This window comes from Xiphophorus hellerii, chromosome 21 (genome assembly GCF_003331165.1).
Source record: "Xiphophorus hellerii strain 12219 chromosome 21, Xiphophorus_hellerii-4.1, whole genome shotgun sequence".
Taxonomy (NCBI): Eukaryota; Metazoa; Chordata; class Actinopteri; order Cyprinodontiformes; family Poeciliidae; genus Xiphophorus; species Xiphophorus hellerii.
In genome coordinates this window covers 14,430,745-14,443,399 of record NC_045692.1, presented here as the reverse complement: position 1 = coordinate 14,443,399, position 12,655 = coordinate 14,430,745, and the positions used below count along the sequence as shown (strand labels likewise).

At 36.7% G+C, this 12,655-nt stretch overlaps 1 protein-coding gene across 2 annotated transcripts in view; it reads left to right on the top strand.

Moving 5' to 3' along the window:
- Nucleotides 1-5,271: 5,271 nt before the first annotated feature.
- The window catches only part of arfgef1 (ADP-ribosylation factor guanine nucleotide-exchange factor 1 (brefeldin A-inhibited)), a 54,062-nt gene continuing 46,678 nt past the window's right edge, over nt 5,272-12,655 (top strand). Inside the window, exon 1 of one of the 2 annotated variants that reach the window (XM_032551175.1) lies at nt 5,272-6,379. In XM_032551175.1, coding sequence (XP_032407066.1) covers nt 6,256-6,379 — 124 coding nt within the window. In that variant the 5' untranslated portion in view covers nt 5,272-6,255. The remainder of the gene's footprint in view (nt 6,380-12,655) is intronic. The other variant, XM_032551176.1, reaches the window with a different exon arrangement.

Here is a 12,655-nt window from a genome sequence, read left to right as displayed (position 1 = left end):
TTTACATACCACTCCATTAGGAAGTAACTTAAATTACCCATGGGGCTCTTCAAACAGACGATGCTGCACGACATTTTAATAAAATTATTTCCAACATGGTTCTTGCCAATCTGGTACTCTGAAAGAGCCCTTCTTTCTCTTACTCCCAACGAGCCCCTCTTATAATGAATGTCTGAACAACTGCCCATATGGCCTATTTCAAACATTGCCTCTGCTGACCAAACATTGCAAAGAAAGACATCTAAAGACTTTACTCTTTAGATGTGCACAGTTGATAGAAATACACCACAAAATGGGCTTCTTGCAGCTATAACTGCAGCAACAAGAAGTACATTTTTACATTTGGAGTAAATAGGGCAACACCATTACAACTGTGCCTAAATATTGAGAAAATATATGTAAATTTCTGATTTTGAACATTTTAGTAAATTATTTTGTGACATGCTCTGTCATTATTGCAGCATTTAGTAAAGAGAAGTAATAATGATGTAGTAAGAAGGTCAGACCAGTAGAGGTCACTGTGCCCTTTGTTTAAACTTGAATATTAACCTTGGCCTGTGTTTGACTAACATTCTGTGTAAGGAGTATTAGCCTTCTAATCACCTAATTCCAATCCTCATTAAGTAGGCTGTATATAAATGAGCTGTACATGTCTTCTAATTTACATTTATAACACAACACATATTTAATATTAACTCATAATTATTCTGCTGGATAATTTCATGTCCCTAGCTAATTCAAGTATTACACCATGATAAAATGACAATTCAACCAGCTTGACTTCTCCATCATGTTCTGCCATGTCGTTTAGTGGCTATTTCTTCAGCTGTAATGTGATTATTTATTATATTTTATAAGTGGGGGTGAAAGTAGAGTCGATAATGCCTCTTTCCCCATCCTCTCATCTCTTGGCTGATTGAGGCAGAAGGCTGTCCACCCTAAGCCTGCTTCTGCTGGATGTTTCTCTTCATCGTCACCCTGTGCTTTCTAGGAGGGAGTGGTTAAAAGATAAGAATTTTCGCAATCCTTTGACTTGCTGGCAAATTTTCCAATCTTGCCATTCAGGCGTCATGACTCTTGTTTGATGTAGCACAGAATCTGAAATAAACAAAGTGTAAATGGGAACTGAATATACAGTGGCAAAAAAAAAGTATTCACTCCCTCTAGCTGAATCTTGTTATGAGTGGGTCTCTCATTGTCATAAAGCTTTGACCGGTGAAGAACCCAGACAAATCTCAGCTGCTGAAGCTTGAAACACTTTCAACACAGTCACAGGTGACCTGCTGTTTTCCCTTTCTCTAGTTTCCATCTTGCACAGTCATTTTGTGAGGATGAATGTGCCATGTTCCTTTTATTTCTTATTGATAGATTTAGCTGAACTGCAGGGGATGTTCTGTGCTTTACAGATTTTTTATTTTATTTAATTTTTTGCATTCATCATCTGACTTACTCACTTACTTTTCTGTATTTTTTCTCTGGTTAATAATGAAAACATTTTAAAAGAGAAAAAGATTACTAAAAAAAGGTGTGTTTTAGCTACTGACTTATTGAGGTTATGAACTTCATTGTTCAGTTTTTACAGAAGACAATAATGGACACTTTTTACTTCTGTTCCTGTTTGGGAACTTGGTTAGTTCTGCTTACCAGTCATGGAGTAACACTCTGCAAAGCTAAAAATAAAAAACTTGATATGACTTGTCTGGAATTATTTTGGATTAATAATGTTAATTTTGTATTGCATCAGAACAATGTGTACTGTTTGAAATGTTTAAATGTATAAATTTGAGGGGGGGACTTGGGAGAAATTCAACATGAAAATGGCTGTTACGCTGTATTTCTTCTAACAACCAAACAGTCACTACTGAAAATATTTAATTACGAATTAAAATTTCTTCTGTGTGAAGTCATTTAAAAGGCAGAACCTCATGGAACATTGTGGAAATTAAGCTATGTAATGTCATTGTTGACTTTTGTTTCTGTCTAGTGTTTCTCTGTAATTGTAAACCTGCACTTTTTCGGCTGGTGTGGATGAAATGGTTTTAGGATACATGGAATATCTATGAATTGTTTCATTTTTCCTGAGCTATTCTGACACATTTGGTGACTTCTACCATAACCCTTCCTGGAACGGGAGCCAGACGTCAAAGTCATTGCCAAGTTCGTGTTCAAGCACAGAAGTGTCTATTTCTAACCATGTCTATGTGCAAATGCTCCTTCATCTGTGCCTCACAATACATTAACTTTAGCACCATCTTATAGATCATGACTTATTTTCACACCCTGAAAGTTTTTATGTTTGCTGGAGTCACATGCACATATGGAGCTGCTCAAAGTTTGGTGAAAAAATTGTGATAGAAAAAAATTATAATGTAAACATTTCTATATTGATTTGTGAAGGAAAGAGGTGCAAGTTGGAAAAAATGCTATCGGAAAGTAGCAACTTGGGGACCTCACAGGCCGGCACACTATCCAGAAATTTAAAAGGCCTCTGTTGTAACCACAGGTGGCAAACTTTGTAATTCAAAAACTAAAATTCTGACAGCTGTCTGGTAAATGTCTACTCTGCTCCAGTTCAGACTGGCATGGGTTACTTAGATACACATTAGCTGTCCATTGTGTTGCTACAACTCTTGCCAGAATATTTATTTCAGTGAATATTGACAATGGTATACAGCAACTGTGAATGGAAGCACAGTTGCTGTGATTAAGTCTCACTTAATCAGTCTGTGTTTTACTTATGAGGGTTGACCTGTAGTACAGTAATGCAGTGGGTCAAATATTATTCTGAGAACACTGTCTGCAATACCCATGAACTCTACAAGTCGAACTTATACGGTCCTAAACGTAATTCCAAGGGAAGTGACTGATATATAATTTGGCCTAGTTCATCAGACTTGGGTTTTTCCTTCACTTAAAGCAAAGTTTATAATCGTTTCATAATCGATTTTAGTTTTTAGTAGATGACAATAAATCTATATATATATATATTAACACAGTTTGATCTTTTGTGTGAACCTATATATCTTGATGCTGCTGTTGCACATGAATTTCCCCTCTTGGGTCAAAATAGGCTATTTCTATTCTTTCTAGGGAGCTGAACCTTCAAGCATTCCTTTGCTTTCAAACAGTGTGTTTTAAATTGGTTTTCATTTGTATTTCATAAAATATGATGATTTGTTGATCTTTAAAGCTATTTTATACATTTTAGGTTGTAATTTCTTACAGCTCCGTTGAGTGGTCTTACAGGAATGTTGAATTTGAGTTTAGGTTCACAGATCTTTGGTTTCTTCCTGCTTGAACCACTAATCTTGCACAACTGCTCTAGGACCATGAGAGCTGTGATAACCATCTTGTTGGGTCTGCAGAAGTGCAACATGAACAGGAAATGATTTCCATATATATGAGCAGCTTCTTACGGTTGTTAACTACGAAACTTATTACAATACCAAATTATGTGTTTCAACAGTTTTCTTGCTAAAATTATCCACATTTAAAGGAAAAAGTTAAATGTTTTTTTGTGTGAAGGAGTGGCCCGTAGTTGTGTGTCATTAATGCTTTGAACACAAAGTTGTGTTTGATAGTAAACATTACTGGAGGCGAGTGACGTTTTTAATAAGCATCACATACACCAAATCTTTCTAATTTTACTTTTACTGTATTTTAAGAACAATTACAAAAACTACAATAGGAAAGGAGTCTTTTAACATTTTATCATATTTAACATTAAATTCAACAGTATATCAAAATATAAGAATTTAGCAAAAGTATGAAAACTTTTGCAAAAGTATGAAAACAGAAGAAAATATATTTTAACACATTATCTGCAATCTAATTTTAAAAGCTATTTGTAGTGAAGAATGAATTACATCCCCACATTTGTTTCCAGTTACAAAATCTACACACAGGTGTAACAGAAAAGAGTAGAGCATCATTACTCAGCAGACAAGATTGTACTTATGAGTTTTGTAAGGGAATTAAAGAGGTCTCAGAAGAATTTGAGTGTATTAGAGAGTGCTTGAAGAAAATGTGAAACTGAACTGAACAGTGAAACATTGCAAGCTAATGTTTTGCATTACTAGTAAATCTACCCAGGACTGTCTCAAAACTGAGAAATAGATGGTCATGGAAACCACCAATGAATTGCCATAGGTTTACTTCAAACAAGCTCCACATGAAACAAACAAAAAAAAAGAAAACATAAAGAGAAATCATCACTGGAGACTGGGAAAAACTTTCCTTAGACCCACAAAAGAGACTAGATGGGTACATAAAGCAGCTAGCTGAAGATTTCAGCCAAACATTTTCCTCACAATATGCATATTTTTTTATATACATTATTCAATGGGTAATACAAAGTTTATTTTTCTGTTTAACCTGCAACTACATCATCTTATATAGAAATAAATAAAATGTGTAGACATCAATATGTTCCTGTTTATTAATAAAGAATTCAATACTGAATTCTTTATTAAGTATTTAATACTTAATATGAGTAGGGTGTCCTAAGTTTTTCACATGTCTGAACCCTAGAACGAAAACTTCTATCGAGACTAAAGCTTCTTCAGCTCATCTCTTATTTATAGCTACAGAAAAAATGGAGCTGACTCATAAAACAGTCCTAAGTGTAAGCAAACTATATGCCGCCTACGATGACCAAATCTTTGTTGTCAAACTTCCAGATTTTCCACATGTATCTGCTGTTGGACTCCGATAAATGTTACAGAAGGCTGCAAGAAGGATCTGCTGCTAAACATATCCACAGCATGCAAAGTAAGTAATATGATTTAATAACTAAAACAGAACTTGCTTATCTGTACAGTACAGGTCTAATGGGGTGACTGGGGTGGTGGGAGTTGTGCAAGGTACACCTTGGACAGTGCTTTTAACAAACACAAACTAATTTAACCAAATAAAATTTAACCACTCAATAGAGTGAAAAAAGAATTACGTTTATTGAGATAAAGAAATGTATCCTCTTTTTTTCTAAAAAAAAAATTTGCTTTGGTTTTGTTGGCAGATGTCACGTCTAGAGTAAAGTTATAGTTCTTGATTTTATTGCATCAAAAATGATCCAACTTTTGACTAGATAGCTGTGATAAAATACATTTCTTTAAAAAACATTTTCAATTGTCTGGGTAAAGACATGAAACACCAAAGAACTAAGTCAGAGTTCTCATTGTTTTAGAGGTATATGTAAAATATTACCAGTACATTATCACTCATATTCAAATTCATATTGGATAGAATGTGAAAAAATTCAATTTCCAATGAGTGGTTGCATTGTCTACCCCCAGTTTAAATCACTTGTAAGTATAATTATTGTAGCAATAAGAATTAGAATATTTGTTGAACTAGAACTCTGCAAACTGTGATTTTGCAGTGGCCTAAAATAACATGAAATTAAGTTCTGCTATATTTGGAATGGCAATGAGTAAGCCTACTTTACATTTATTCCCCAAAATATGCTATTAATAGACCACAGATGGGATGTAAACAAGGAGAGCACAATCAGGAGATGTGCTCTTCGCAGGAGCCTCAAGTAATAACTCTGTAACTCCAGTGGAACTGCAGAGACCCACCAGAAATCTCTCAATAAAATAACTAATCAAATTAAGAAATAAACTGTTTCCAGGGAGTCAAAATATTAGAAAATAGTGACATTTTTGTTCTCTTTACTAATTAATGTTTTCTTTTATAATATTATGAATATAACAGGGATATCATGCCAAGGTTTTTGACCACAATGTTGCATTCAAAATGCAACATTTTAGAATATGTTGCATTTAAAACTAAGTATAATAGCCGCTTTTTTGTTGTTGTTTTTCATTAATTGTTTCTGATGAGAAAATTAAATTAGCAAAACATGTTTCAACTCACATCAAAATAAAAACGGAGAACTTAGCATTTACAAGTTTGTTGTTTGTATTTCAGGTGAACACCGGGCCAAACTTTCTTTTATCAGGTCCCTAAACCAGAACTCGCTCCGTGCTGCCTCACCGCGGCCGCTCTCGGACGCTACGTGACGTCGTTTCCTCTCTCCCAACATGGCGCAGGAGGCAGGTCGTTAACTGCATTCTGAGGGATTTACCCCAACCTTCTGTATTTATTCATGTGTGTCTGTTAAGGGGCTCCCGTGGCTGACATTTGCGACAGAACGCATCTCCTTTCGAGGCGGCTGCAGGCCTCCACCTTCACCCTCTCTCCCTCCCCGTCTCCTTGGGACCAGGCACACCTCGCTCCAGATTCCGGTGCGACATGTATGAGGGCAAAAAGACGAAAAACATGTTCCTCACACGAGCTTTGGAGAAGATCCTGGCCGACAAGGAGGTGAAGAAGGCTCATCACTCACAGCTGCGTAAAGCCTGCGAGGTGGCACTGGGTAAGTTCTGCTGCTGTAGCATCTCTATGATCCCGACTTGGACCCCATTGATTTAGACGCGTCATGCAGCCTTTCACTTATTATTTATCCTGGAACAATGTCGCAGTGTTCCCCCTCGGCATCGGCGTGTTTTTTCCTCCACGTTAATAGCCCGCTACTCCCAGAGAGAGGTGTTATGATGTTGAAACCATTTGGGGGAGGAAAATAAGGGTTATTTTCTGACGTGGCGTGGACTCCGTGAAAACGATTCCGTACGAAACACGGAAATGCTGCAGCAGGACGGGTGGGTGTTTGCAACGCTGGTCGAGCCGATGCATGCGAGGCGAGAACAGGCCAAACATGGTTTTGAAACAAAGTTGATACAAACTGTAACCCCTCTAAACACTAACGTAATTTACAGAGACAAATGGCCATTAAAACAACACAAATTAATTGTACTGAAGTCCCTAAAGGTGAGATATCTCCATCTCTTCCTGGAACACAGCGAGCAAGTGTCTTTGTCCTTCACTACACCTATTATTGATTTACCAGTTTAATCACTGATTACCCAGGGCTCTCCCCAGTCTCTGATGTGTTGCTACGTGGTGTGTAATTAGCTAGAAGCGTGAAGCAATATTCAGTTGACAGCAGCACCATTTTTTATTTCATTGCCCTGTCAAGTCTGTGAAATCATAGTTGAATTTCCTGTGTTATCCACAATAACAAATTAAATCAAAAAACAAGAGGTAGAACAAACTAGCTCGTTGTGTGTACAATGTTTGACACACAGGAGATACATTTTCACAAAGTATATGTAGTGTATGTATTTTTGAAAATACCAAAAATGGTATGTTTATTCCCAAGTCCCGCTTTTATTTTGAAGGGATTTCCTTGTACTTTCGTTTTGATAGCAACTGCATTTTCTAGCTTCATTTGTTAGCTTGTGTATTTAGCACATTATTTGCAGAGTATCAAAGACGGATTTTGTGCGATTAATAGATTTGTTTTTTAAAACATTAGCAAAATTAAAATCTAAAAACCAGTTTAAGATCAGTCCTAGCAATAAGGCTCATAACTGGTGTACAGTGTCTAGCAAAAACAGACTTGTATTTGATTGGATTGTTATGTGATAGATCAAAACAGAGGGAAAATAATGATTAGTTTTCAAAATCCAGAAATAAGAATAACCAGAATAATGCTATGCGGTGTGCTTTTTTTAAAATTAGGCATGGGGAAACGTACAGGAAAATTTAACAGGAAACTAGATGGAGCTAAATGCATTGTAAAATCAGAAGAAAATTTGTTTGAATGAAGGTTCATCTTCTAGCAAGATGATAACTATAATCCCACAGCAAGTTCAACAATGAAATTTATTACATCAAACCATAACCATTATCTTATGTCATCATACGGGTTAAATACAAAAGCAGCCACTCTCTTTGCTTTATTTTTCTTCCCCTTAACAGTTATCAACTTCTTTAAAATGCCTTTCTGCATGACAAAATGTAGAAAGGTTTCAAACTGTGTGACTACTATTTCAAGTTGTTTGTTTCTACATTTGGACTTGACCGAATACAAAATCTTCCTACTTTAACATCTCTGTTCACATTTTAAAGGGGGAAGCTGCAAATTTAAGTCAACATTGTAAACCAGACACTTCCTTTTGCCTCCAAATTCTTTAAAGACCTTTGAGAAAAATATGCAAATAGTGTTAAAGTTACTACGATACCATACTAAACTTCCCTTTTCACTTTAGGTGGAATAACATATATTCTAGAGTTTGCCCAACACCTAAATCTCAGAGTCTTTGTATCTGCTCTGCTGTGCAGAAGCAGCCTGTGCTTCCCTTTCTGTTTTTGGTTTCAGCCTTGGTAGTAACATGACACTGTCAGAGAAACAAAGTGCCCATGTTATGGAGCTACCAAACATCCTACCTGTCCTGACAGTGCTGCCATTATTCTCATGCTCAGCAGCGCAAAGATTTGTAATGGCCTGGAAGGTTAAATGCTCCATTTATGTTGGCTAAGACTTGCTCTGTTTTGCTGCACCGACCCACCCACACAAACATACATTCATCACAACTCCTCACCGTCCATGCAGCTACAGAAAGAAAGGCCGAGTCCACAAGAGTTGTTTGTGTTTAACTTGTGCTTAAAGTGTAGGATTGGCATAGTGCTGCACGTCTGATTTGTGACCTGCCAGTCCTTTTCTGAGATTAAACATCACAATTGACATCACTATGCAATTTTTCTTTGCGTGCTGCGTGAAAAATTCATTTATTGCATCTATTTTTCTCAAAATGTGCACATTTGTTGCAGCAAACTTCTATTAAAAGCATATCCAGCAATCGGAAGTAAGAAAAAACATTTTAGATGCACCCAGATTGTGCAAAATGAGAAGCTCTGCACCGAGTGTAGCAGCGGCATAGTAATAGTGCACATCAAAAACAACTGGGTGACCCAGTATAGTGAGTGACTTACATAATCCGCTCCTGCTCCCTGAGACATTTCAAAGAGAGTGTCTTTGTCAGTCTCATCTTTGCTGTCTAAAAGTCTTCCATTTGGAGATTGCCTCCGTGCCAAAACTGAGTTTTGTGTGATAGTTCTTACTCCCAAAACAAGGGGATTGATCTGAGAAGTTTTACCTTTGCTAGACAGTCAGGCACCCAGACTGACCTTTCTCCTTGATTATCAAAATGTCACTCCGCCGTTTCACAAGGAGTATATTATCTTTGTTTCTCACACTCTCCGAGCTGCAGCAGTAACGGGAGGTCCTTTTATCTTCGGATCAGTCAGCCAGCTCCTCAGCACGGAACAGTCTGATAGGAGAGAACAGAAATGGAGTAAGACTGACAGTTAGCTCAAAATATCAAAGGCCCCCTGGCTGTATTTGATCATCACTTCTTTGTTTTTTTTAAGCAGATTCAAACTTTGCTTCCTTGTCATTTCACAATTATGCTTTCACATGTTTTACAGCTGTGGATTATTCCACTGTTTCTAAACTCAAACTCTAAAGGACGGGTTGGATTTATAAATCAGATTTGCTGAACATGCAAAAAAGGTAGAGTACTTCCTCCCAGGTTATGCTTGGGCTGAGATGGGATGATAAAATGAGTAAAATGGTGTCATGGTGCCAGTGGTTCTTGGTGCAGCGCCACCACAAGTGATGGGGTAAAAAGGTTTTTATAAGGGTTTAGTTCGTTTGACACATTGAAGTGTGAATGCGAACAACATCAGCTGGAAATGTAACAAATGTTGCCGTTTTGGACTCCAATTGAGTCTACTGGACTATCAAGTGTGAAAACGCCCTAAAAATTGACCACCACTCAATGATGCAAAACACCCAATTTGATATGTGAAATTATATATTTTTATAAAGGACTGAATTTTCTACTTATTACTTTTGCCCTTACCAAAGGAGAAAAAAATTGTGGTATTATTAATCATATTTTTTGTTCTTTACTAGAAAGAACCCTCTTGGAAAAAAAAATGTTGCTGTGGTGTCCAACGGGATCAAGTATGTTTCTCATTGAAATAGAAATAGAAATTTGAATATTGGTGCAATCCTATAAGCTTACAGTTGAGTTTAGAGATTTAAGCTGGGATATGGAGCCAAACCACATCACTTGTCTGCTCCACCCTATGATATACCAGACTGTCCTATTTTACTTTCAAAGCTGATCAGAGTGTCTGGGAACTTTCAATTAGATATATATAAGTTTTTGTTTTCCTATAAATTGGAAAATTGTGTATAAACATGACAAAATGCTGGCACTCATTTCTCTTATTTTAATGCATTTTTCACAAGAGTGCTAATAATTTGGAGGGAACTAAATATTTCAATAAATGACCATACATATTTTGCAATGCCTAAGGTTTTGTTGATGCTTTAGATTGAAGTTGCTCTTTTCAAGCTCTTACCATCAGACTTATAAATTGGAATATCATACCAGCATAGTCCCTGACTAATGGGCTGCTCAGTAACATTTTGATGTTATCTTGGTAACCCCTTTTATCTTATGTACATTTCCTTCCTGGCTTATTTCTTCCAGTACATTTTTCATTTTCACTTTTATTTGCAAAGCCAATAAAAACTCCTTTTTTTTGGGAGAGGTCAGGAGAACTACTGCAAAACTGCATTTCTTACTTCTGCTTCAGTTTCAGAGTCCCAATGCTCTACTTTAAGTGCTTACTTGCTTCAACAAACCTGATTTAAACTGAAGGGTCATTACCAGGTGTCTGGTGGACTTGATGGCCTGCTTAGCAGGTAATTAACGCTGATGTGTTGGAGCAGGAAGACATCAAAATAATACGGAGCAGTGAGACTTGAGAACCAAGATTGACACGCCGCTTCTAAGGCATCGGAAGTCTTTGAATAAAGTAGTGGAAACAAGAATTGCATTACTGCTAGCCTTTTAATATAGAAACAAGTGTCCCTCTTAGTTTCTGTTTAACCTAACTTCTTTGTTTTACTTTTTTTATTTTATCCAATAGATTATAATGCATTTTTTTATTTTGTGTTTAGTAACTGTTCAGTGTTTTTGACATACTAATAATCAAATATCTAGTGTAGTTGTGGAGAAGTTGACTCTTTACCATTGTTGTCATTTTGATGAACAATAAGTTGCTTCTTTTGTAAATAATATTGTGCTATGCTGCATGATCTCTGTTAGGAAAAATAAGCCCACCTCACATTTCTGCGAAGGTTTTCATTGCACTACTGTATTTCTGTTCTGTTGGGAAATATTTCCCTATCCATGGTCAAAAGAACCCTGAATTAGAGCTGTAAGCAAATACAAAATCAGCAAGAGCTTGCAAGCTGTGGTTTTGCACTAAACACAAGGCCACTGTCTCATCCTTGTAGTTGGCAGGGAGGCCAGTACAACAAATGCACCTCTGATCGTTAAGAATGGTGATAGCAAGCTCCTCGCCTCCCTATGGCCGGCGTCTGTTCAACCACGATAAGCACCGGGTAATAAATGATCCCGTCGTTAATTGAGCTTTTGACCATGACTTTCCAAAGACCAAACACAACCCTTCTAAAAGGGGAAACACAGGAATTAAAGGCTGCTGTCTGGAACAAGCCTTGGACGTTTGAGCACAAACAGAATAAAATTGTTCACTGACTTATGCAAGCAACAACCTCACTTAAATGTGCATCTTATTCCTGACAGGAAGGGAGGTTTGCAAGAAGCTGGTAGTTAAAAGGAGAAAAATGTAATCGTTAGTGACATTTTTATGTTCCTTTATATTGCTACACTGCTGTGAGACTCAAGTATTAGAGGAGCTGTTTCATAGCTTAAGTAAGCTATGTGCAGTTCACATCACGTAATGAACATAAGAAATTAACAATGGTGAGATCTCACTCTAAACTGTTTTTTTATTTCTTTTTTGTTTATTAGAGATGTACTGATAAAACTTTCCCTGGTCAATATTGATTTGTGGTTTCCTTAGAAGTCTGACATGCGGATTCCTACAATTAAGTTTTTGTTGTTGTTTTTTCCCTAATGACACTGTATATGGATTTTTTTTTAGAGTTGGAATAGTTGGAATAAATTTTTGATGTATTTAATAAAAGTGGGAAAATATTATTTTTTTAGTACATTTCAGTATAAATCTGAGCAGGTCAAGGGAAAATTTGCACATTTCAATCTCTGGCCAGTAGATTCATACAGTGGTGATAACATTGATAGAGATAACAATGACAATACCGCTTTTGGTAAATACTTGGAAACAATTATTGCATTCTGAGCATTTTTCTTTGTGATATGAATACAGTGGACTCCACCTTATTCACAGTTCAGTATTTGCTGTTGATTTGCTCCTTTAACAGATTTTTCTGTGGTACTTGACCTCAAATTATTCAGGTAAATCCCACCTATTCACAGATTTAGTTATTTTTTTTGTAATATAATATTTTAAAGAAAATGCTGAAATACAGTGGTGCAGCATTACTTGAGATGCTATTGGCTGACATGTGCAAAGCAACAAATCTAGCAGCGCCTGTCATTTTCTTGCCTCTGATTGGCTGTACACCCAAGAGCAGAAATAAGGAAGAGTTTAGCTTCTGCAGTAGTTTTCATTGGATCTTTATAAAGTGTGACCTGCAGGTTCTGGTTTCAGGAGATTCCAATTGTTTTTCTTTTTTTTATAAGCTTATACAAGTTGCACTGATGCTATATGAAACAACTTTTCAGACAAATAAAAGGGTAATACACTACTGTACTAAGCTTGCAACAGTGTGGACAGGCTTGATGGACAGGTCAGTCACTCAGCCCTGATGGCAGAGCAAAAGGGG